Raw genomic sequence first — 25,914 nt, forward strand, 5'->3', positions numbered from 1 at the left:
GCCTATTCTTTTTGGAGAATGATCACATTAGGACCAAAAGTGGAACCTCTGAAAGTAGCCTTTGGGCAAAAGAACACAGCTGTTACAAGTGCTCACCTGCATGACCTAAGTGAGAGTTCTTGGACAATTTAAAATTCCTAGCCTAGGACTTGAAACGGCAATGGAGTAACTGCCCAACCACAAGACAATTATGGAGGAGAGAACTGTGTGGTCAAGTGGTGAGAGATCCTGGGGGATTTCCACTTGAGAATGCCCAAGACTGAGAGCTCAGAATGACCTTCTAATAGGAGAAGGGTGATTTCCTCGGCAGCAGTATCCCAGAATCCAACCTTTTTATGAGAGATGGAATATTTCTTGGGTTACCTTGTGAATAGGATTCCAAGTTTGAAAGTTTGGGTATATGGCCTTCTACTGAAAGAAGGGGAACTTAAGAATAGCATAAATGGCCCTTGGTGTAGAAAGAAGTAAGGCTAGGATATGGAAAAGCAAAGGATTTCAATTTCACCCTGCTAGTACTATTAGTCAGACTGTTGCAGGTCTGATGGGAAAGGGATTATCTGTCTAGTAGTCCCAGGTGTAGTTCCTTTCCAGGGTGAGTTCAAGCCTTCATAGTAGAACAATAAAGTTGGATGTCTGTATGAGTTTCTCTGTGGGGGTGAAAATGGAAGGCACTGGAATGCTGGAGTGTTACCAGTCCAGTAACACCATGTTTTTCTGTTTGGAGGGTAATTCAAACCAGAAGGTACTGCTATTGGTCTGAGGGGCCTCTTACAGAAAATAGAACTCACAGAAAAATAAAATGGCAGCTCCACTGGCAACATCAAATTCATATTCCTTCTTAGGGGTGTCCAAACTATAGGGTAACATTCTGAGGCTGGAGGACTTTTAAGACATTAGTGGGAAGTAAGCGTTATAGGAAAAGGAGGAGAATTATATTGATATGTTTTTGTATTTTCTAAGGGAAAGAAGGATATTTGATACCTGTGCATGCTAAATACATTTGTTAAATTGAGAACTAGTAGAGCTCTTTGCTCTTGTGGAAACTGAGACATGAGCCATACTCTGAGATTTCCCAAAAACTTAAGGGGAGGGCATACAAAGCAAAAAAGATAGTGATATTTTTGATCTAGTAAAAAATACATTAAATGAAAAAATAACATCAGACCTATTTCCATTTTTCATCCCTTTGCCTCCTAAGGTTCAAAACCCTGAAATTAGTCTTCTTCGATTCTTCCTCCTTTTTTGTTGTATAAATCCATTTTGGTCATCAGTCCGGATGATCTACTGAAATGTCTAAGTCGGCCCTTCTTTATCTCAACGCTACTCTAATCCAGATCCCAATTAACCTGATGGTTAGATAGTTCAATACTTCAGTAGTTTCCCTACCTAAAGCCTTTCTTCATTCCTCTCCAGCCTACACAATATTATCAGATTTTATTACAATGAATCTGTGATCTCAATAATATTGATATCCCATCCAAAGTTTTATATCATAACATATTTGGAACTTTTCATCCTGTGTGATTCTTGTCCATGTTTAGACATAAATCTTCAATATAGAATCTCAATATGTTGGAGTCCTTTTTCTAGATTTTAAAGTACTCTATTGGTACCAGTGGGTCCTTGGACTATTTGTTTGCTGTCTTCTTCCCTCAATATAATCAGCCTACATTCTCTTCTATTTAAACATTACTTGGATAACTTTTATGCCACTTATTGTGCCCTAGCCATCATTGTGCTCAATGGAACTCAGCAGAGTAGAATCACAGAATTTGAGAATTAGAAGGAATTTCAAAGGCCATCTAGTCCAACCGATATGTGAATAGAATCCCCATTATAACAAACCTGACAAGTGGTCATTTGACCTTGCTTGAAAGACTTTTAAGGAAGGGAAACTAAGCATTTCCTTTTTTTTAAATTCGATTTTCAGATTTTTTTTTTCAATTCTGAATTCTCTCCCTCCCAACTCCCTCTTTCCCTAACCATTGAGGAGGCAGAAAAAATAAAACCTATCACAAATATATATAGTTAAACAAAACAAATTCCTATGTTAGTCATGTCCAAAAGAAAAGAAAAGAAAATATGCTTAAATTTGCAAAGAATACATAAGTTCTGTATCTAGAGGTAGACAGCATTAGGCCTTTGGAATTGTAGTAGGTCATTGTGTTGAACAGAATCTCTAAGTCTTTCAAAGTTGTTTATCTTTGCAATATTATTGTTATTGTATGAATTGTTCTCCTAGTTATGTTCGCTTTATTTTGTATCAGTTCATACAAGTCTTCCCATATTTTTTCTGAAACTATCCTCCTTCATAATTTTGTAATTACAGTATGAAAAAAATATTTCCTCACTTTTCACAAATAATTTGTCCAGCCACTATCTAATTGATGGGCACCCTTTCAGTTTCCAATTCTTTGCCACCACAAAAAGAGCTGCTATAAATATTTTTTGTACAAATAAGTCCTTTCCCCTTTTTTTGATTTCTATTTTTGTAGTACAGAAATAGTAGTAGTATCACTGGGTACTTAGTATCCAACTGTTTTGATGATCGTGGCTTTGTTTGTAGTATAGCTTGAGATCTGGTATTGCTAGGCCTCCTACATTCCTACTTTTTTTCACTAATTCCTTTGATATTCGTGACCTTTGCTTCCTCTAGACCAATTTTGTTACTATTTTTATAGCTCTATAAAGTAATCCCTTGGAAGTTTGATTGGTGTATCACTGAATAAGTAAATTAGTTTAGGTACTATTGTCATTTTTATATTGACTCAGTCTACCCATGAGCAATGAATATTTCTCCAATGGTTTAGGTCTGTTTATGTATAGAAGTTCCTGTAATTATGTTCATATAGTTCCTGTGTGTGTATTGGCAGGAAGATTCCCAAGTATTTTAGTTATTTTAAATGAAATTTCTCTTTCTGTCACTTCCTGCTGAATATTGCTGGTAATACAGAAATGCTGATGATTTGTGTTTTAATGGCAGCCAATTTCTCTTTTGAATGTTTGTAATAGGAAGATTTTCTGATCCTCAGATGAAACTGACCTCTTCACAACTTTTTCCTTCGCTCCTTCCTTCTAGAGTCCAACAGGAAGTTTAAACACTCCTCCAAATGATAGACCTTCAAATACTTGAAGACAGCTATTATTACTCCCCCTCCTCCCACCAATTTCCACCAAATCTTTCCCAGGTTAAACATACTCAGCTGATGCTCATATAACATAGACTCACAGTCCTTCCCCAGCCTGACTGCACTCTTCTGAACATTCTTTAGCTTATGTCCATCTTAAATTGTAGCACCTAGAATTGTACATGACCTCCAGATGAGGCCTTGATCAGGGCAAAATAAAGTGAAACTATTATCTCCTTATTCATAAAAACTATGCCTTGAAGACCAAGATATAACATTTCTTTGGTTTTCTTTTTTTGGCTGCCACATCACATTGCTAACTCATATTGAGTTGCTGTTCACTAAATGCTTTCGATCTTTTTCAGAACTGCTGGCCTACTGTGCCTTCCTCATGTTAGTCTAAGAAGCTGCTGATATTTTGTACCCAAGTGTAATAAGACTTTTCATTTATCCCTACTGAATTTTAACTTGTTAGATTTAGTGCAATGCTCTATTCTATCAAAATCTTTTGGATCTTGAATATACCAGTAGGTCAGCTGTTATCTGGCAATTTGAAGAGCATATCACCTATGCCTTTGGTCAAATCATTTATAAAAATTTTAGGTAGTACAGAGCCAAGCACAGATTCCTGGAGTATTCCAATGAAGACCTCCTGGCATGATGACACTTGTTAATTAACAATCACTCTTAGAGTCTAACCAGTCCATCCTAGCTATATTTAATCGCATCGTGTCCTATATTTATCCATCTTCTCGAGAAAATCATGTAATATTTTACCAAAACCTTTACTAAAATTTAACTGTATGCATAGCATTTTCTTCATCTAAGTTAGTGGAAAACAAAGGAAATGTGTTTTATCTGGAATGACCTGTTTTTAACGAGGCCATGCCAATGTGTAATCATTACAGCACTTTCAAATTATTAATCATCTCTTTAATGATTCATTATAGAATTTTCCCTGGAAGTAAAGACAAGATCACTGGCCAATAGTTTGCAAACTGTTATATTTTCCTGAAAATCAGAGTTTTCCTTTCTCCAATTTTGTGGTATCTCTTCTGATTTCCAGGATCTTACAAATATCTCTGATAAAAGGCTCCATCATCAACCAGTTTTTTTTTTTGGGGGGGGGGTTGGCCACCCTCAACAATAGAGTCTGTCTGGAATAGGTGACCTGAATTCATCAAGATGTTCTCTTACGATCTCCTGACTTATCTTGAGCATTGACTCTCTGTTAGTAACTTCTTTTCTATCATTTCTAGTGCAGAAGCCATCCTCCTCTTCAGCAGAGAAAACAGAAGCAAAATAAGTATCAAGTAGTTCCACTTTCTTTTTTTTTTGTCTGTAACCATAAGTTCCTACACTCCTATCTCTTCTTTGATCCTTTTTCCCCCTCATGGTAGCTTAAAACTCAGTTCATTCTTAGCTTTAGCACCGTGGACACTTATTTTTACAGGACCATGTTTCATTCTCTTAGAATCCTTTATACATCACTTTTTAAAATCATCTGTCTCTTCAGACACATCCCATTTTTACTTCTCATTAGAAGGGATTGTTTTGGATTTTCATTCTTGAGTATGTTCTCTGCCTCTTGGGCTAACTTCCCCTGTATCATTTTAGTCCATTATTATCTTACCTATATTTTCTTTCATCGCTTTGAAATCGCTTTACCAAAATCTAGTGTGAGTGTCATACTATGCCAGGATTTCCTCTACTTCTCTATCACAGACTCTAGGAAGGAGTGGTCACTTCCACCCCAACAATGACAATCAGATCCAGAATTTCCCCTTGTTGGTTCCTCTTCCTTGTGAAGGAATTAAATTATCATTACAGCAGATCAAGAAGTTATCTATTTTGCTTGTGTGTGTGTGTGTGTGTGTGTGTGTGTGTGAGAGAGAGAGAGAGAGAGACAGAGAGACAGAGAGAGAGAGAGACAGAGAGAGACAGAGACAGAGAGAGAGAGAGACAGAGAGACAGAGAGAGAGACAGACAGAGAGAGAGAGAGAGAGAAAGTGCTCAGGAAGATATCTAGATTTGAAATCCTCCATTATACCTCTATGCCAAGTTTGTGATGTTTTTCAAACTGAATCTATTTTTTCTTTCATTATAGGTAATCCAATGACAACACCACTTCTGTTTTTCCTTTCCTTGATCTTAACCCAAAGATTCTCCATTAAGCCTTTCTCCTTTGGTCCCTTGATTCCTTCATCTGAGTATACTTTCTTAATATATAATGTTACTCCTTCCTCTTTTATTTATTCTGTTTCTTTTGAATAACATATCTCTATTCAGAGCACAGTCCAATCATGGATTACATCACATCAAGTTTCAATGATATATGAGGTCAAATTTACTAGGACCTCTAGTTCTTGTGTGTTTCCTCAATTTTGAGTACCTCTATGCAGATATTTGAAACTACTGGTTTTACTAATGGTAATTTTTTGGGATTTTGTCTTCTGTTAACTTTTGGTATTTCAACTGTTTTTCTTCCTCCTTCATTGTGACTTTACAGTATCTAGTTTGGGGGGATATATGTTAATGGATTTGGAAGGCACCTAGCAAATATAATATTACCAGCCCTTGTTAGGTATATGCTATCTCTGGCTAAGAATCTGTTATTTCTATATTTTAAGCCATGGTCCATAAGTCCAAATCCTTTTCTGAGGTACTGCCTTCTTAGCCAGCTGTTCACTTCCCAAATTATTTTTTCTTTTCTGTATTCTCTCCAACAATGAGGAAAACACAACTTGCACTCCTACATTCTTCAGTTTCTTGCCTAAGATTTCGTCATTGAAAAAGCACTGTACTAGGCGACAGTATAATATCTGAAGCCAATATTAGCATTAATATATCACGTCTAGTTATGGCCACCATGAATCTTTCCATTGTCCTTTGGGTCTCTTAAAATGTTCATTCTTATGAAAGTGTGATGGCTTATGATTTGCAGCCATATAGCATTGCCAGAATCTCTATGCAATTTTCCAAATACAATCCAACCCATCTGCTTCCTCCTATTTAATTCTTGGCCCAGCTCATATGCAATTCTGCCCAACACACACATATACACACACACAAACACACACACACAAATATGAAGTTGGACTAATTCACAAGGCTGCCCATCTAGCTGCATGTCATAATTCAGACAACTGGCATTTTTTGTTTTGTCTTTCTTTGTGGCTTGTCAGGCCAATCTATTTTTAGCTGTTGTGGATCAAATTGAGGAGTAGTATAATAATTCTGGATTAATGCATTCAGCACAATGGCCAAAAAAAAAAGCATTTACTTTACTTCCAATCTTTTCATCACTTTATTACTTTTTTAAGCAAGTCCCTTGACTGAATCTCTAGTGATTTTGCTTTTTAAGAATTCCCTTTGATGTATTCAATTAATTGGCAAGTATCTAATCAAAATTTACTATGGCAACTTTCAAACAAAAAGACAATTGGATATTTCAAAAGAGCTTTGCCCTCAGCGGCCTTAAAACCGCTTGGCTTGTGGCCAGAAAAGTAAATTGGTGACGGTAGACTCAGACCCTAAAACCATCGACTGGCTGGAGTGGGAAGGGAGCAATTGTTGCACATAAAGCAAGTGCTTGACAAATGCCAGTTTAATTAAACGGATTAGAAAGATAATTTCATATATGTAAAGAGGAAGTCTCCTTATCATGCTTAATAACCAACGGAATAGGAAAAATGTCTGCACATTGGTAGGTCTTTATTAGGGGCACTAGGCATATCACTTGTTTTCTTTAGTGTAGTACCTACTGCCATCTTATGAAGAACAGTGAGTTTGCTTAACCACATCTGGTCTGATTGGAAAAGATGGGAAGCTGAAGAAACCACTAGTCTCAAAACTCTTCAGTCAGTCTCTTTCTGAGAGATTCATGCGGAGGGAGGCAGAGAGGGAGGGAAAGAGTTGCACATATAGAGAGATAATAGTTTTTCATAATCTTACATCTTACCTCATTTGTTTCCCGTTGTGCAGCTTTCCTGGCAGTCTCTCTCTCAGACTGAAACTGTTTTCTCAAAGATTCTATACGTTCAGCATTCATCTCAGCTTGCAATTTGGATTCCTCAGCTACCTGTTCCCTATTTATTTTGAGGGGAGGAAGGATTATGAATCATCTTTAGAAATTAATCTTAATTAAGTTTATTAAAGGAAACTTCATATAAAAGTGAACAATACCTATTTTGGGAAGGATTATGGGAACAGAATTCCAACTCTAAAACAAATACAGAATCACAGAATCTCAGAATTTGAAGGGAGCTCAGAGGTCATTTACCCCATCCCACTGAGGAGTCTCAAGTGGCCATGTAGCCTCCACTTGAAAATCTCTAGCAATGGGAACCCCAGTCTTTCTGAGGCAGCCTGTTATAGTTCATGATTCTTTAATTGTTAGGAATTTTCTCCTTATATAAGCCTCAGATTCTCTGATACTTCTCCCTATTCCAGTTCTGCCCTTTGGGCCCAAGAAGAACATGTTTAGTCCCTCTTCCAAATGACAACATTTCTAAAATGAATCTTTTAAAGGCAAGAAGACTGGAAGATAGGAGGGGGTTAAGATAGGAAGGGCTCTAAATGACAGAGAAGATATTTTGAGTTCACTTGAGTTCACTGAGCGGGGTGTGTGTGACATGACCAGACCTTCAATTTAGGAAAATCACTTTAGCAGATGATTAGAGGGAGAATGAAGAATGGAGTGAGGACAGACTTGAGGCAGGCAGACCTACTAGCAACTTTTTGTATAAATTAAGGGGTGAAATGTGGAGGGTTTGTTCTAGAGTAGCAACAGTGTCAGAGGAAAGACGGGGTGTATTTGAGAGATGTTGTAAAGATGAAATCAACAGTCCTTGGCAACAGATTAAATTGAGGGGAGGGTCAAAGATAGTGAAGAGTCAAGGATGACACCTAGGTTGTGAGTCCCAGAAACTGGATGGTGTTGTCCTCTATAGTAGTGGGGAAGATGAGCAGGGGGAAGATTTAGGGAGAAAGATAATGAGCCCTGTTTGGGACATATTGAGGTTAAGGTGTCTAACTAAAAGGCAGCTGGAAATGCAAGACTAGAAGTCAGCAGAGAGTCTGAGGGTGGGATTGGTAGATCTGACAATCATCAGCATAGAGATGGTAATTAAATCCAGGGGAGCTAAGGAGATAATTAAGTGAAGTAGTACAGACCAAGAAGAGGGCCCATCACAGATCCCTGAGGGACACCTACTAGGTAAAGAAGATTGGGATTTCACCTTTTTTCTATAAATATTCCTACCAACTGCTCTTCATTGATACATTTTGCCTTTCAGTGGTCTTTCTTTTTATGGCTATGACTAAGTATGTGACCTTCCAAATCTTGTTTCTCTTTGCTTTTTCCTCTTTCCTTTCTCCTCTAATCTTTTTCTCTTCCTTTTTGTCTCTTAATGTGTCTCTACTTCTCTCCTCATCAAGACAGGCTTAAATAGATGACTGCCCATAATAGCTCCTTTACTTACTAATTCCTGAAATTCTACATTATATCTTAAACCAAACATTCTTAGGCTGGAATAAAATTCAAAGGCCATCTAGTCCAACCGATGTCTGAAGAAGAATCTCCTCTACAATGATCCTAACAAGTAGCCATCCAGTCTTTGCTTGAAGACAACAAGGGAAGGGGAGATCACTACTTCTAAAGACTTTCATTTCACTTTTTTTCTTTTACAAAGTTTTTTCTTGTATTGTACATAAGTTCTCTTTGTAGCAGCTTCTAATCATTACTTCTACTCTTGCCCTCTGGGGTCGAGCAGCCTGATTGTTTTTCCCCATCTTTACCACTTTCCAAATACTAGAAGATAGCTACCATGTTTCCCCAAGACTTATCTTTTCCATTCCAACTACTGTGCCTTTTACTGTTCTGCATGTGGCATGGTTCTGGTTGCTTTCTTCTGGATACACTCTAGGGTGTAATTCCTAAAGAATGGCATCCAGAAATGTACACAAAATTACAATATTCTATGAAAAATGACTTTTTAAAAATTTAAAAATCATGAACCAGAAAAATTAAACATGAACATAGCCATACACATCTTATAACACAATAATATGTCATTAAATTCACATACCACAATTTGTTCAACCATTCCCCAAGTGATGACACTTTTAAGCTTTTGGCTACAAAAAAAGTACTTCTACAAATATTTTTGTACGTATAGGGCCTTCTTTTTTTCCTTTGAGCTCTCCTTTTTTTAAAAAAATTATGTTTTTAGTTTACAACATTCATTTCCACAAGATTTTGAGTTACAAATTTTCTCCCCATCTTTCCCCTACCTGCCACCCCAAAACAGCGATCCCACTGAATACCCTGTCCCCCAATCTGTTCTCTCCTATATCCTCCTCCATCCCCCCTCTGACTTTCCAGTAGGGCAAGATGGATCTCCATACCCCAGTGCCTATATATCTTGTTTAGCAGATGCATGTAAAAAATAATAATGATAATAATTTTTCTAAACATTTGATTTTAAAACTTTGAATTCCAGATTCTTTCCCTTTTTCCCTTGTCACCTGCCATTACTGGGAAGATAAGCAATTCAATATAGGTTGTACATGTGTAGTCACACAAAACATTTCCATAGTGGATATATTGTGAAAGACTGACTATATTTCCCTCCATCCTATACCCCCACTTGTTCTATTTTCTACTTTGACCCTGTCCCTTTTCAAAAGTGTGTGCTTCTAACTACCCTTCCCCCAAATCTGCCCTCCCTTCCATCATTCCCCTTCTTATCCCCTTCCCCTCTACTTTCCTGTAGGGTAACATACCCAATTTAGTGTGTATGTTATTCCCTCCTTAAGCCAAATTCAATGACCCATTCCCTTTTGCCTTCCTGTTTTTCACCTCCATTATAACAATTTTCCCTTACCTCTTTTATATGAGATAATTTACCCTATTCTGTCTCTCTCTATCTCCTCTCATTATATTACTCTCTTAATTTTATTTTTTAAATATCACCTTTTCCTATTCAATTGATCCTGTGTCCTCTGTCTATGTATACCTGTACACATGTACACACACTCACACATGTATTCATATGCCCATATACTCTCATGCACATCTCTCTCTCTCTTCTCTCTCTTCGATTCTCTTCTCTTCTCGTCTCTTCTCTTCTCTTCTCTTCTCTTCTCTTCTCTTCTCTTCTCTTCTCTTCTCTTCTCTTCTCTTCTCTTCTCTCTCTCTCTCTCTCTCTGTCTCTCTCTCTCTCTCAGTCTCTCTCTGTCTCTCTCTCTATCCATTTATATTCCCTTCAACTATCCTCATATTGAGAAAAGTTTCATAAGTTACGATTATCATTTTTCCATGTAGGAATGTAAATAGATCAACTTTGATAAGTTCCTAATGATTTCTTTTCCCTGTTTACCTTCTCATGCTTCTTTGTATTTGAATGTCACATTTTCTATTCAATTCTGGTTTTTTCATCAAGAATGCTTGAAAGTTCTCTATTTTATTGAATGACCATATTTTCTCTAAACATGATACTCAGTTTTGCTGGGTATGTGATTCTTGGTTTTAATCCTAGCTCCTTTGACCTCTGGAGTATCATATTCCAAGCCTTTCAATCCCTCAATGTAGAAGCTGCCAGATCCTGTGTCATCCTGATTGTGCTTCCACAATATTCAAATTGTTTCTTTTTGGCTGCCTGTAATATTTTCTCCTTGATTGGGGAGTTCTGAACCTGGCTATAATATTCCTAGGAGTTTTCTTTTGGGGATTTTTTTAAAGAGATGATCAGTGAATTCTTTCAATTTCTATTTTGCCCTCTAGTTCTAAAATATCAAGGCAATTTTCCTTGAGAATTTCTTGAAGGATGATTTCTAGGTTCTTTTTTTTTTTTTTATCATGGCTGTCAGGTAATCCAGTAATTTTAAAATGATCTCTCCTGGATCTATTTTCCAGTGAGATATTTTACATTGCCTTCTATTTTTTTCTTTTGTTTGGATCTGTTTAATAGTATCTTGATTTCTCCCAAAGTCATTAGCTTCCATTTGCTCCAATATAATTCTGGAGAAATTATTCTCTTCAGTGAGCTTTTGAAATTCCTTTTCCATCTGGCAAATTTGGCTTTTTAAGGCATTCTTCTCCTCATTGGCTTTTTGGGCCTCTTTTGCCATTTGAATTAGTCTATTTTTTAAGGAGTTATTTTCTTCAGCTAGGTTGTTGACTCTCTTTTCATTATTTTCTTGCATCATTCTCATTTCTCTTCCCAATTTTTCCTCCATTTCCCTTGATTTTCAAAATTCTTCTTGAGCTCTTCCATGGCCTATAACCAGTTCATATTTTTCTTGGAAGCTTCTGGTGCAGGAGTTCTGACTTCATTGTCTTCCTCCTGTTCCATGCTTTGATCCTTTTTGACCCCCCAAAAGGAATCTAAAGTTTGATTGCTGTGCTTGCTTTTCTTCCTTTGCTTGCTCATGTTGCCACTCAATTACTTGACTTTTGAGCTTTTTGCCACAGTAGAACTCTGCTTCTAGAGAGGACAGCTTTGTCCCAAATTGCTGGGGTTTTTGTAGCTGCTGGAGCTATTAGTTGGGTGCTCTCTCTGAAGCCTCCACAAGCTCTGGCCCACTGACCACATACTTCAGGACCTCCACACAAGACAGCGATCCAGATCCAAGCAGGTTAAAACAAGAGCAATTATCCTCTGAATGGTCACTTGGTCCCCCTACAATCTGCAGGCCAGGAACTCTGAAGCAGTCACACTGCCACGCCTCCGCCACTTCTCAACCTGGGGGAATGGGTCAGACCATGCTCCTAGTTCCCCCCAGTTCCAACAGAGTCCCACACTGACCTTTTACTTTATCTTTGGCGTTTTTGGGTTGATAATTCTGGAAACCACCACAGCTACTGATGATTCACTCACTGCTGGTTGGAGCTGCCCTGGGGCTAAAACTGCCGGCTCACTCAGGGCTGGGTTTGGCTCCCAGCATGCTGTGATGGACCCCTCCTGTAGGCCTACTGGGCTGTCTTCAGCGGGAGATTTGTTTCTCTCTGTCACTTCGTAAGTTCTGTAGCTCTAAAATTTTAGAGTCATATTTTATAGGTATTTGAGGTAGTTATGGAGAGAGCTCACGGAGTTTTCCTGCTTCTATGCCACCATCTTGGCTCTGCCCTCCTCCTTTGATCTTTTTAGGGTAAATGTCTAACAGTTGTATCACCAGACTAAAGTTATGATTTAACAACTTTTTGGGTATAGTTGAAAAGTGTTTTTCAGAATGGAAATGCATTGATGAGATAGTGTATTAGCTCTACTAATAGTTCATTAGTTTGTTCTTTTTTAGTCTCCCAATAATCGTCACCTTCTTTATTTGTCATCTTGGGTATCTTAGAGTTGTTTTAATTTGCATTTCTCTTATTATTAGTGATTTGGAACATTTTTTTCAAATGATTGATGATAATTTGCATTTTTTTCCCTTGAGAACTGTTGGAACTGTACCTTTTTAAATGAATGCTAAAATTCTATTCCCTGTTTTTGTGTTGCTCTATTATAGTTTATTATATTGAGCTTAAAGTGCATTTTAAAAATTTTCAGATTTTTGGGGTGGCCAGGTAGCACAGCAAGTAAGAACACTGGCCCCAGAGTCAGGATGACCTGGGATCGAATCCGGGCTCAGACACTTAGCACCCACCCAGAAACACCTGACCACGTAACCTTGAGCAAGTTACTTAACCCCAATTGCTTAGGGGTGGCCAGGTGGCTCAGTGAGTAAGAGTACCAGCCCCAGAGTCAGGATGACCTGGGATCGAATCCGGGCTCTGATACTTAGCACCACACCCAGAAAATAGCTGGCTGTGTAACCTTGAGCAAGTTACTTAACCCCAATTGCTTTAAAAAAAAATTCAGATTTTTTTCCCCCAGATGAACTATTATCTAGACATGTTTCCCCAGTTTTATACTTCTGAAATTGATTTTATGAACCCAAGTATGGGATTTTACATTTACACTTATTAAATTTAATCTTATAGATTAAATCTATTATTCTAGTTGTCCAGATATTTGAGGGTTGTTTTTGTCATCTAAAATCTTTGTATTACCTGGAAATTTGACAAGTATGTCAATTATATCAATTTATATCACAGATGAAAAATGTTGAACAACACAAGTTTAAACATAGATCACTGCGTTATTCTATTAAAGAGAACTTTTCGCAAATGGATATTAATCTATTAGTGAATTTTCTGGGGAAAGAAATTTAATCAGCTCTAAGTCTATCTAACTACATTATTTTTTAGCTATATTGATCACAAGGATGCCATGAGAGACTTTGTCAAATGATATGCTGAAATTTAGATATACTACTATGCCTAAATCATTTTTTTGATTTACTAATCTAATGATCCTATTGTAAAAGGTAAGGCAAGCATTTATTTTTAAATTTAGAATTTATTTATTTATTTTTAGTTTTTAACATTTCTTTCACAAGAATTTGAGTTCCAATTCTCTCCCCTCCCACCCCAAGACAGCATGCATGCTGATTACCCCTTCCCCCAGTCTGCCCTCTCTTATATCTGCCTAATCCCCCTTTAACCGCTTCCCCCTTAATTTCTTGTAGGGCAAGATGGATTTCTATACCCCATTGCCTGCATATTTTATTTCCCAATTGCATGTAAAACAATTTTTTTTAACATTTATTTTTAAAACTTTGATTTCCAGATTCTCCCCCCTTCTTCCCTCCTAATCTACCCCCACTGAGAAGACAAACAATTCATTTAGGTTATACATGTGTAGTTATGCAAAGCATTTCCATAATAGCTATATTGTGAAAGACTGGCTATATTTCCCTCTGTCCTATCCCACCCCCAATTATTCTATTTTCTCCTTTGACCCTGTTTCTTTTCTTTTCTTTTTGGAGGGGCAATTGGGGTTAAGCAACTTGCCCAAGGTCACATGGCTAGTAAGTGTTAAGTGTCTGAGGCCGGACTGAACTCAGGTCCTCCTGACTCCAGGACTGGTGCTCTATTCACTGCACCACCTAGCCACCCCCCTGTTCCTTTTCAAAAGTGTTTGCCTTTGACTACCCCTTCCCCCCATCTGCCTTCCCTTCTATCATCTGTGCCCCTTATCCCCTTCCCCCCTACTTTCTTGTAGTGTCAGATACCCAATTTAGTGTGTATGTTATTCCCTCCTTAAGCCAAATTCAATGAGAGTAAGGTTGACTCATTTCCTTTCACCTACCTGCTTTCCCTCCATTTAACAGCTTTTTCAAGGCAAGCATTTATTAAACACTCACTATATGCCAGGCATTGTGCTAAGTGCTAGAGATATAATACAAGAAAAAAGAAAGACAGAAGTTCAGACCTTAATGGGAAAGCTAAAAAGCAGGGGGGTGGGGGAACTAAGGAGATAAGGTACCTCTACAAGGGGTGGAGGTCAGAAGCAAAGCAGATAGGGAAATGAAAACTGTCCAGCTTGGGGCTCTTCTCAAAATGGAAACTGTGGGATGACCTTGCCAATGCAAGAGGGGTACAGCATGATGGAAGGATGTTGAAGGGGCAGAAGGTCACAGGGGTTGATGGATATTCCAGTATGAGGAGACCCCAAGCTCTGAGGCATGGTGTCAAAGTCCATAAAACCAAAGGCAAAGCTGGGAAGAAAAATTATGTTATTTTGCCATGTCCTGTTCTTAAAGAAGTCATGCTGCCTTTTAATGATCACTGCTTTCCTAATGACCAACTGCTTCCTCAAACAAACAAACTAAATCACTCATGGATTCCTTTAAAAAATATTGAAGAAATTTAGGAAGAATTATACTCAGGCTCACCATTCTATAGTCTATATTATCTTCCCTCTTCAATTTTTGAAAATGAAGTTAAATTTTGTTCTTTTCCAGAGAAGTAGCACTTTTCATACTCTCAAGTCACTCAAAGATCATGGACAGTGACTTAGCAATCATAGCTATCAGTTCTCTTGGTGCTCAGAGGTATAGTGTGTGTGGGCCTGTTGGCTTGAAGTCATTGAGGGCATTTAGATGTTCTCTTACCATCATGCTCATCCTGTTATTTCTATTTCCATTTCTTTTTTTTTTGTCATAATCTGCTAGGTAATAGACTGTTCTTTCTTGTCCAAAAACACAAGCAAAAAAGAGCCCAATGATTGTTTTTTCTCAGTTTTTTGTAATTGTCCCAGCTATTAGGAACTTGATTTTTTCTCTTCTTTGACATTCCATATGTGCCCCAAATAGCTTTTTGAAATTTAATTTTTTCTCAATTACGTGTAAAAACTATGTAAAAAATTTTGAATTCCATACTCTCTTCCTCCCTCCCATCCCTACCCCCTCCTCAAGAAGGCGGCAATTGACTCTAGATTATACATGTACAGTCATACAAAATATATTCCATATTAGCCACATTGCAGAAGGAAAAAAGAAAAAACTCCAAAAAATATAAAGTAAAAAAATATGCTTCAATCTTCATTCAGACTGTGTCAGTTCTTTTTCTGGAGGCGAATAATATTTTTCATTAAAGTCTTGGATCATTATATTAAAAAAATAGTTAAATCATTCACAGTTGATCATCTTTACAATATTACTGTTACTGTGTACTAATTCTGCTCATTTCACTTTTCATCAGTTTATACAGTCTTTCCAGGTTTTCTGAGAGTATCCTCATCTTTATTTCTTATAGCACAATAATATTCCTATTATAGGACAATCATATACCACATTCCTATTATAGCACAATCATATACCACAACTTGTCCAGCCATTTCCAAATTGTTGGGAATTCCTTAAATTTCCAATTCTTTGCCATTACAAAAAGAGCTGCTGTAAATATTTTTTTGTATAAATAGGTCCTTTTACTTTTTCTTTGATCTCTTTGGGATAAGACCAGATACAGCATTGGCCCTGGAATCAGGAGGACCTGAGCTCAAATCTGGCCTCAGACACTTGACACACTTACTAGCTCTGTGACCTTGGGCAAGTCACTTAATGCCAATTGACTTGCCTTCCCCCTGTAATGTAATGCCAAGGAAAGGCAACTTCCCAAGGTTCAGAGTACCAGCATAGGTGCTCTCCATTTTATTCAGTGACAAATCAAGAACAGAGAAGATCAAAATATGACATCATTCAAAATACAGCATTTACTAAGTGTGATTAAATAATCTCCAAGGACTACCCCACCCCAGGACCTTCCATTCATTCAATCAATTACAAAGTCCCTGTTCTAAATACTACTCCACCCCTAGGCTGTACCTTCATTTAGTCCACCACAAAGCCCCTCTTCTCAAATGGAGATTAGTTTCCAATCTAAGTAAAGTACATTCATTTGTTCAACCATAGAACACAAAAAGTTCAAAAGTTCCCCACCCCTGGATCACAATTGAATCTACCCCAGAGTTACAACAAGTTTAAGCACAGCACTTAATACCCAAATGGAGGTCTTTTCTTCATCTTGACAAGAGGCAAGTTCTCAGCAATCTTAGTTCCTGGGGAGACAAGGCTTAGCAAGGCCACAAGATATATTGCCAGTCTCTTCGTTGATTCATCCTCTGTCTGCAGAACAGTCCTAGAACCCCTGAAAACATTAGCAAAACCCTCTCCCAGGATTTCTGTAAAGATACAACAAGAAAATCCTTCTTCAGGGCTTCTGAACCAACAGAAAGCTTCCCAGACCCCTGCAACAACAGCACTGTCCTTCACCAGTGGACAGTATTCACTCTCTGTCTGCAGGACAGTCTCAGGAGCTCTTAGCCAACAGCCAGGTTCCAGGACTTCTTCAGCAGGACTGTCTTTCACCAGTGGACAAATCTGACAAAACAACATCAAAACAGACAGACAAAGTACCAGCAAAACAGCCATGTCTCCTCAGTCCTTGGCAGCTCTGGGGGCAGGTCTCAAAAGTCCAGGGCAATTCAAAGTGGCCCTCAGCAATCCTCTCAGTCTCTCTCTCTGCCTCCACAAGGGTGCTGCTTCCCAAAAAGTTCTTCTGCCTCTCTCTTGTCTCTCCAAATCTATGTCACCAGCTCCTCCCAGTTCAGGACTCTCTTTTCACATCAACAAGTCCATCCCACAGGTGGGATTAACAAGCTCTGGGTTTTAACACAATCAATTTGAAAACCAAGCCAATACAGGGGGATCTTTATACCCCATTACTATCACACCCCCTCCAAAAAAAAAAAGGGAAGAAGTGATAATGCTGGGTCAAAGACTATGTGCAGCTAAATAGCCTTTTGGGCACAGTTCCAAATTGTTCTCCAGAATGGATGGATCAATTCACAATTCCATCAACAATGCACCAATGTCCCAATTTTTCCATATCCTCTTCAACATTTGTCACTTAAATTTTCTGTCATATTAGCCAATCTGATAGGTGTGAGGTGGTATCTCAGAGTTGTTTTAATTAGCATTTCTTTAATCAATGGTGATTTAGAGCATTTTTCCATGTGATTATTGATAGCTTTGATTTCTTCTGAAAACTGTCTGTTCTTATCCTTCGACCACTTGTCAATTGGGAAATGAAATATATTCTTATAAATTCAACTCAATTCTCTATATGTTTCAGAAATGAGCCCTTTATTAAAGAAACTTGGAAAAAAATTTCCCCCCAATTTCCTGCTTTCCTTCTAATATTGGCTACATTGTTTTTTTATTCAATTTTAATTTAATGTAATAAAAAATTATACATTTTACATCCTGTAAACTCAGCACTGTCCACTGGACTGTAAAAGATCAGTTTATGTCCCAATATTAATGAAAGGCAATGCTAAGGAATACTCAAATTGCCAAACAATTGCACTCATTTTACACACCAGCAGGTTATGCTTAAGATTCTGCAAGCTAGGATATATGAACCAAGAATTATCAAAAGTACAGGCTGGTTTTCAAAGAGGTAGAGAAACTAGAGGCCAGATTTCCAACATTCACTGGATTATGGAGAAAGCAAGGAAATTCCAGAAAAAAAAAAACAATCCATCTACTTTTGCTTCATTGACTACACTAAAGCCTTTGACTATGTGAATCACAACAAATGTGGCAAGTCCTCAAAGAGATGGGAGTACCAGATCATCTTACTTGTCTCCCAAAGAACCTGGTACGTGGGTTGAGAAGCAAAAGTTAGAATTGAACATGGAACACTGACTGGTTTAAGATTGGGAAACGAGCACAACAAAGCTATTAACTCATATGCAGAATATGTATCTCGTGAAATGCAATGTTGGACAAAATAAAAGCCAGAATTAAGGTTGCTGGGAAAAAGAGTAATAATCTCAGATATGCAGATGATATCATTCTGATGGCAGAAAGTGGAGAATTTTAAGAAGCCTCTTAATGAGGGTGAAAGAAGAGAGTATAAAAGCTGGACTGAAGCATAATATTAAAAAAAGGTGAGAACATGGCAACTGATCTTATCACTCCCTGACAAAAGAAGGAGAAAAAAAATGGAAGCATTGTCAGATTTTATATTTTTGGTCTCAAAGATCATTGCAGATGGTGACTGCAGCCATGAAATTAAAAGATGCTTGATCTTTGGAAGTAAAGCTATGGCAAATCTGGACAGCAAAAACAGACATCACTTTGTGGACAAAGGTCCATATGATCAAAACTACACTTGTTCCAGCAGCAATGTTTGGCTATAAGAGTTGGACTATAAGGAAAGCTGAGTGTTATAGAATTGATGCTATTGATGCTTTCAAATTGTGGTGCTGGAGAATATTGAGAGCTCCTTGGACAGCAAAGAGACAAATAAGTCAATACTTAAAGAAATTAATTCAGACTACTTATTGGAAGGACAAATACTGAAGGCAAATCTTAAATACTTTGGTCACATAAGGAGGAGTCAGGACTCAAAAGTGGAGGATAGAGGGGCCTGGCATGCTATGTATGGTCCATGGGGTCATGAAGAGTCAGAAACAACTGAACAAATGAACAACAAATACTTTCTAGCTTTGGTTTGGTTACAAATTCTTCCCTTATCCATAGATATAAGTAAAATATTCTATGCTCCTTTGATTTAATATTGATATATCACCCTTTATGGCTAAATCATGTGCCCATTTTGACCTTATCTTGGTATACAGTGTGAGATGCTGATCATAACTAGTTTCTGACAAACTGTTTTCCGGTTTTCTTGGCAATTTTTGTCAGTGAGTTCTTGCCTCAAAAGTTTGGACCTTTGCATTTATCAAACATTAGATTACTATGATTCTTTACTATACTATGTATTGTGTACCTAATCTATTCCATTGCTCCGTCACTATTTCTTAGTCAATACAAGATTGTCTAGGTGATTATCATTTTGTAATACAGTTTGAGATCTGGTACTGCTAGGCCACCTTCCTTGATGTATTTTTTTCATTGATTCTCTTGATATTCTTAACCTATTTTTCTTCCAGACAAATCGTATTTTTTTTCTAGATTTATAAATGGTAGTTTGATTGGTATGCCACTGAATAAGTAAATTAATTTGGGTAGGACTGTTATATTGACTCAACCTACCCACGAGCAATTCATATTTCTCTAATTGTTTAGATCTCACCTCATGTGACAAGTGTTTTGTAACTGTTAATAGTTACATATAATTCTGGGTTTGTTTTGGCAGGTAGACTACCAAGTGTTTTATATTTCCTGTGTTTATTTTAAATGGAATTTCTCTCCTTTGCTCTCTTCTTGCTAAACTTTCTTTGTAATATATAGAAATGCTGATAATTTATGTGGGTTTATTTTATATTTGGCAATTTTACTGAAGTTGTAAATTACTTCAAATAGATTTTTAGTTGATTCCCTAGGATTTTTTAAGTATACTATCATATCATCTGCAAAGAGTTATAATTCCTCATTGTCTATTCTAATTCCTTCAAGTTCTCTTTCTTCTTTTTTTTTGCTAATACAAACATTTCTAGTACAATATAGAATAATAGTGGTGATAATGGACATTGTTGTCTGATCCCTGATCTTACTGTAAAGACTAACTTCTCCCCATTACAGATATTGCTTATTGATGGTTTTGGATAGATACTACTTATTATTTTAAGGAAAGCTTCATTTATTCTTTTTTTTTTTTTTTTGCTTTTTGGAGGGCAACTGGGGTTAAGTGACTTGCCCAAGGTCACACGACTAGTTTTTGTGTTAAGTGTATGAGGCCAGATTTGAACTCAGGTACTCCTGATTCCAGGGCAAGCTTCATTTATTCTTATGATTTCTAGTATTTTTAATAGCAATGAGTGTTGAATTTTATCAAAAGCTTCTTCTGCAGCTATCAAGATAGTCATATGATTGTTGTTTTTGTTATTGATATGGTCAATTATGCTGATAGTTTTTTTTAATACTGAATAGTCCTGCATTCCTGACATAAATCCCACCTGGTCATAGTGCATGATCTTTGTGATATATTGCTGTAATCTCTGTTAGTATTTTATTTAAAAATATTTACATCAATATTTTTTAGGGAAACTGGTCTGTAGTTTTCTTTCTCTATTTTTGCTCTTCCTAGTTTAGGTGTCAGAATTATATTTCTGTCATAAAAGAAATTTGGTAAGACTCCTTCTTTGTCTATTTTTCCAAATAACTTATATGATATTGGGAATTAATTGGTCTTTAAATGTTTGGTAGAAATCATTTGTGAATCCATTTGGTCTTATGGGATTTTTTTCCCTAGGGAGTTAATTTATGGCTTGTTCAATTAATTTTCCTAACATAGGGTTATTTAAGTATTCTATTTCCTCTTCCATTAATCTGGACAGTTTCTATTTTTGTAAATATTCTTCCATTTGACTTAGATTGTCAGAGTGTCATGTAATTGGCAAAAGAGCTCCTAATAATTGCTTCAATTTCATCTTCATTGGTGGTGAATTCTTCCTTTTCATTTTTGATACAGGTAATTTAGATTTCTTCCTTTTTAAAAAAAATCAAATTAACCAATGGTTTATCCATTTTATTTTTTCTCCTCACCCCACCCCCCAAAATCAACTCTTAGTTTTATTTATTAGTTTAGTGATTTTCTTGCTTTCAATTTTATTAATTTCTCCTTTGGTTTTCAGAATTTCTAACTTGGTGTTTAATTAAAGATTTTTATTTGTTCTTTTTCTAGTTTTTTTAGTTACATGCCTAATTCATCTATCTCCTTTTTCTCTATTTTACTGATGGAAGCATTTGAAGAAACAAAATTTCCCATTGGCTACATCCTATAAATTTTGGTATTTTGTCTCATTGTTGTCATTCTCTTTAATGAAATTATTTATCGTTTCTATGATTTGTTCTTTAACCCATTCATTCTTTAACTTAGTTTACAATTAATTTTCAATCTATGTTTTCATAGCTCTTTATTGAATCTAATTTTTATTGCATTATGATCTGAAGAGAATGCATGTAATATTTCTGCTTTTCTGAATTTGGTCATAAAATTTTTATGCCCTAATACATGGTTAATTTTTGTGAAGGTGCTATGTACTGCTGAAAAAAGGTATACTCCTTTCTATTACTATTTAATTTTCTCCAGCCATCTATCATATCTAATTTTTCCAAAATTCTATTCATCTCCTTAACTTCTTTCTTGCTTATATTTTGGTTAGATTTATCTACTTCTGAGAGGGAAAAGTTGAGGTCCACCACAGTATAATTTTACTGTCTAATTCCTTTTATAATTCATTTAACTTTTAAGAATTTGGATGCTATATCATTTGGTTCATATATGTAGTACTGATTTTTTACTGATTTTTACATATATGTAATACTTCATTGTCTAAGGTAGCTTTCAGCATAATGTAGTTTCCCTGCTCATCTCTTTTTAATTATATCTATTTTTGCTTTTGCTTTGTCTGAGATCATGATTGCTACCCCTGTTTTTTTTTCTTACTTCAGCTGAAGTATATTAGATTCTGCTCCATTCACTTACTATTATTCTGTATCTGTTTCAGATATGCTTCTTGTAAACAAAATATTAAAAATATATTGTTGGGGGGGTGGAGCCAAGATGGTAGAGTAAAAGCAGGTACTTACTTGAGATCTCCCCCTAACCCCTCCAAATACCTGTAAAGAATGACTCTAAACAAATTCTACAGCTACAGAACCCACAAAATGACAAAGCAAAACACATCTGTAGCCCAAGACAGCCTGGAAGGTCAACAAGAAGGGTACATCACACTGGGCTGGGAGTGGAGTGCAGTCTGGAGTGGGCCATGTTGGCACAGACAGGGCCAGTGCAAGCCTCAGGGGACTGAATCACTGGCAGCTGTGGCAGTTTCCACACTTCTCAACCCACAAACACCAAAGGCTGCATAGAAAGTAAGTGGGAAAACTCTGTGGGACCTACATGAAAGAGGAATGTGGTCCAGCCCCAGCCCTGGGGCAACAGAGGTGGTAGCAGCAGCAGCAGCAATGGCTGCTTCCATAGCTCTGGGCTCACAGACAGTGGGGTATCCAGTAGCTGATACAAAGACCCGGAATTCTGGGACAGTACACCCATCCCCACCCCACTGGAAGCAGAGTCCTACATTAACAAAGAGTTAGAAAGTCAAGTATTTGGCTGGGAGGATAAGCAAACAGCATAAAAACACCCTCAGACTATAGAATCTTACTTTGGTGACAAAGAAGTTCAATACATACAATCAGAAGAAGACAACAAAATCAAAGCTCCTACATCAAAGGCTTCCAAGAAAAAATATGAATTGGTTACAGGCCATGGAAGAGCTCAAAAAGATTCTGAAAATCAATCAAGAGAAGCAGAAGAAAAATTGGGAAGAGAAATGAGAAAAATGCAAGAAAATCATGAAAAATGAGTCAACAGCTTGTTAAAGGAGACCCCAAAAAATACTGAAGAAAATAACACCTTGGGGCAGCTAGGCGGCACAGTGAATAAAGCACTGGCCCTGAAGTCAGGAGGACCTGAATTCAAATCCAGCCTCAGACACCTAACACACTTACTAGCCATGTGACCTTAGGAAAGTCACTTAACCCAATTGCCCTGCCTTCTCCCCTCCAGAAAAAAAGTAGAAAAAAATAACACCTTAAAAAGTAGACTAAGCCAAATGGCAAAAGAGGTCCAAAAAGCCAATGAGAAGAATGCCTTAAAAAAAATTGGCCAAATGGAAAAGGAGGTCCAAAAGCTCACTGAAGAAAATAATTCCTTAAAAAATCAGAATGAAGTAAATGGAAGCTAATTACTTTATGAGAAATCAAGACACTATAAAACAGAACCAAAATAATGAAAAAAAAAATTGAAGACAAGGTGAAATGTCTCAATGAAAAAAACAATTGACCTGGAAAATAGATCCAGCAGAGAGAATTTTAAAATTACTGGACTACCTGAAAATCATGATAAAAAAAGAGCCTAGAGATCATCTTTCAAGAAATTATGAAGGAAAACTACCCTGATATTCTAGAGTCAGAGGGTAAAATAGAAATTGAAAGAATCCACTGATCGCCTCTTGAAAGAGATCCCAAAAGGAGAACTCCTAGAAATATTGTAGCCAAATTCCAGAGTTCCCAGGTCAAGGAGAAAATATTGCAAGCAGTCAGAAAGAAACAATTTGAGTATTATGGAAATACAATGAGGATAACACAAGATCTAGCAGCTTCTACATTAAGGAATCAAAAAGGTTCGAATATGCTATTCCAGAGGTCAGAGGACCTAGGATTAAAACCAAGAATCACCTACCCAGCAAAACTGAGTATAATACTTTAGGGGAAAAAATTGACATTCAATGAAAATAGAGGACTTTCAGAGAAGAGCTGAATAGGAAATTAGCTTTAAAATACAAGAATCAAGAGAAGCATGAAAAGGTAAACAGGAAAGAGAAATCATAAGGGACTTATTAAAGTTGAACTGTTCATATTCGTATATGGAAAGATGATATTTGTAACTCATGAGATCTTTCTCAGTATTAGGGTAGTTGGAGGAAAGATAGATAGATAGATAGATAGATAGATAGATAGATAGATAGATAGATAGATAGATAGATAGATAGATAGATAGATGGCACAGGGTGAGTTGAATATGAAGGGATGATACTTAAAAAATAAAATTAAGGGGTGAGAGAGGAATATATTGGGAAAATGAGGAAGCAAGAGATAGAATGGGGTTAAATTACCTCACATAAAAGGGACAAGAAAAAAACTGTTACAATGGAGGGGAAGAAGGGGGAGGTGAGAGGGAATGAGTGAACTTTACTCTCAATGGATTTAGTTTAAGGAGGGAATAAAAGACAGCCAATTGGGTATCTTACCCTACAGGAAAGTAAGGGGGAAAGAGATAAAAAGAGGGGGGAAGGATAGAAGGGAGGGCAGATTGGGGGAGAGGGTAGGCAGAAGCAAACACTTTTGAAAAGGGACAGAGTCAAAGGAGAAAATAGAATAAGTGAGGAGCGGGATAGGATGGAGGAAATAGAGTCTTTCATAACATAACTATTGTGGAAGTGTTTTGCATAACTACACATATATAACCTATTTTGAATTGCTTGCCTTGTCAATGAGGGTAGGTGGAGAGGGAAGTAGGGAGAGAATTTGGGAACTCAAAGCTTTAAAAACAAATATTAAAAATTGTTTTTACATGCAACTGGGAAATAAGATATACAGGCAATGGGGTATAGAAGTCCATTTTGCCCTACAGGAAAATAGAAGAGAAGGGGATAATGGGGTGGGGGATAGAAGGGTGGGCAGATTGGGGGAAGGGTTAATCAGAATGCATGCCATATCAGGGTAGGGAGTGAGGGGAGAGATGGGGAGAAAATTTGAAACTCAAAATCTTGCAAAAATTAATGTTGAAAACTAAAAAGAAAGAAATAATAATAATGATTAAAAACCCAAAATATTTTTGGAGTCTGGTTTTGAAATGCATTCTGCTACCTGCTTCCATTTTATGGGTGAGTTCATCCCATTCACATTCAGAATTATGATTACTATCTGTGTATTTCCCTCCATTCTATTCTTTTATCCTTTTTTTCTGTCTCTCTTTAACCTGTCCTTTCTCAAATGTCTGTTTTGCTTCTGACCACTACCTTCCTTTATCCCCCTCCTTTCTATCAGCACTGCCCCCATCCCCCATCTCCTTTTCCTCCTACTAGCCTGTAGGGTAAGATAGATTTCTAAGCTAAGTTTATGTTATTCCCTTTTTGAGACAATTTTAATGAGAGTAAGGTTCAAGCACTGCCCACCATTGTCCATTTTCCCCTCCATTGTAAAAGCTCTTACTTTCATACCTCTTTTATGGGAGATAATTTTCTCCATTTAACCTCTCCCTTACTCCTTCTCCCAATGGATCCCTCTTTTTTGACCCTTAATTTTATTTGTTTGAAAATCATCCCAGTGTGGTGAAAATGCAATCCACCACCCAAGATAGAACTGATGGAATTGAGTGCAAATTGAAGTATAATTTCTCACTTTTTATATTTTCCTTGCTTTTTAATGGCATGGTTAAAATGGAAATATGTTTGACATTATTTCACATGTGTAAATAATATTATATTGGTTACCTTTCTCAGTGGGTGGGGGAAGGATGAGGGAGAGAATTTGGAAGCTGAAATTTAAAAAAAGGAACTTTAAAAATAAATAATACATTTTTAAAAGGCCTATTGTTTCTATATGTTAAACCACACTCCGGAAATCCATATCTCATCCTTATATACCTTTTTTTCTCAACTAGCTGTTTACTTTCTACATTTGCCATACTTCATGCAACTATAGTGATGAAACCACTTATAACCCTAAGGTCTTTAATTTCTTGTCAAAGAATAATACACAGTAATGATCTCTAGATTTTTTTTAGTAGTAAAATATATTCCTACATGAAACATAAGAATCTGATTGAATAGTTTAGGATGTTCTTCCTTACCTCATG

At 36.9% G+C, this 25,914-nt stretch overlaps 1 protein-coding gene across 1 annotated transcript in view; it reads right to left on the bottom strand.

Annotated features, from left to right (window-relative positions):
• The window catches only part of CCDC150 (coiled-coil domain containing 150), a 127,290-nt gene that overhangs the window by 14,263 nt on the left and 87,113 nt on the right, over positions 1 to 25,914 (bottom strand). The window contains exon 20 of the mRNA XM_069070165.1: positions 7,090 to 7,216. Within this exon, the coding sequence (XP_068926266.1) occupies positions 7,090 to 7,216 (127 nt within the window). The remainder of the gene's footprint in view (positions 1 to 7,089; positions 7,217 to 25,914) is intronic.

The sequence above is a fragment of the Petaurus breviceps genome, unplaced genomic scaffold, assembly GCF_028583685.1.
Source record: "Petaurus breviceps papuanus isolate PSGF00001 unplaced genomic scaffold, PetGlider_PUasm1.0 90804, whole genome shotgun sequence".
In the NCBI taxonomy this organism is placed as follows: domain Eukaryota; kingdom Metazoa; phylum Chordata; class Mammalia; order Diprotodontia; family Petauridae; genus Petaurus; species Petaurus breviceps.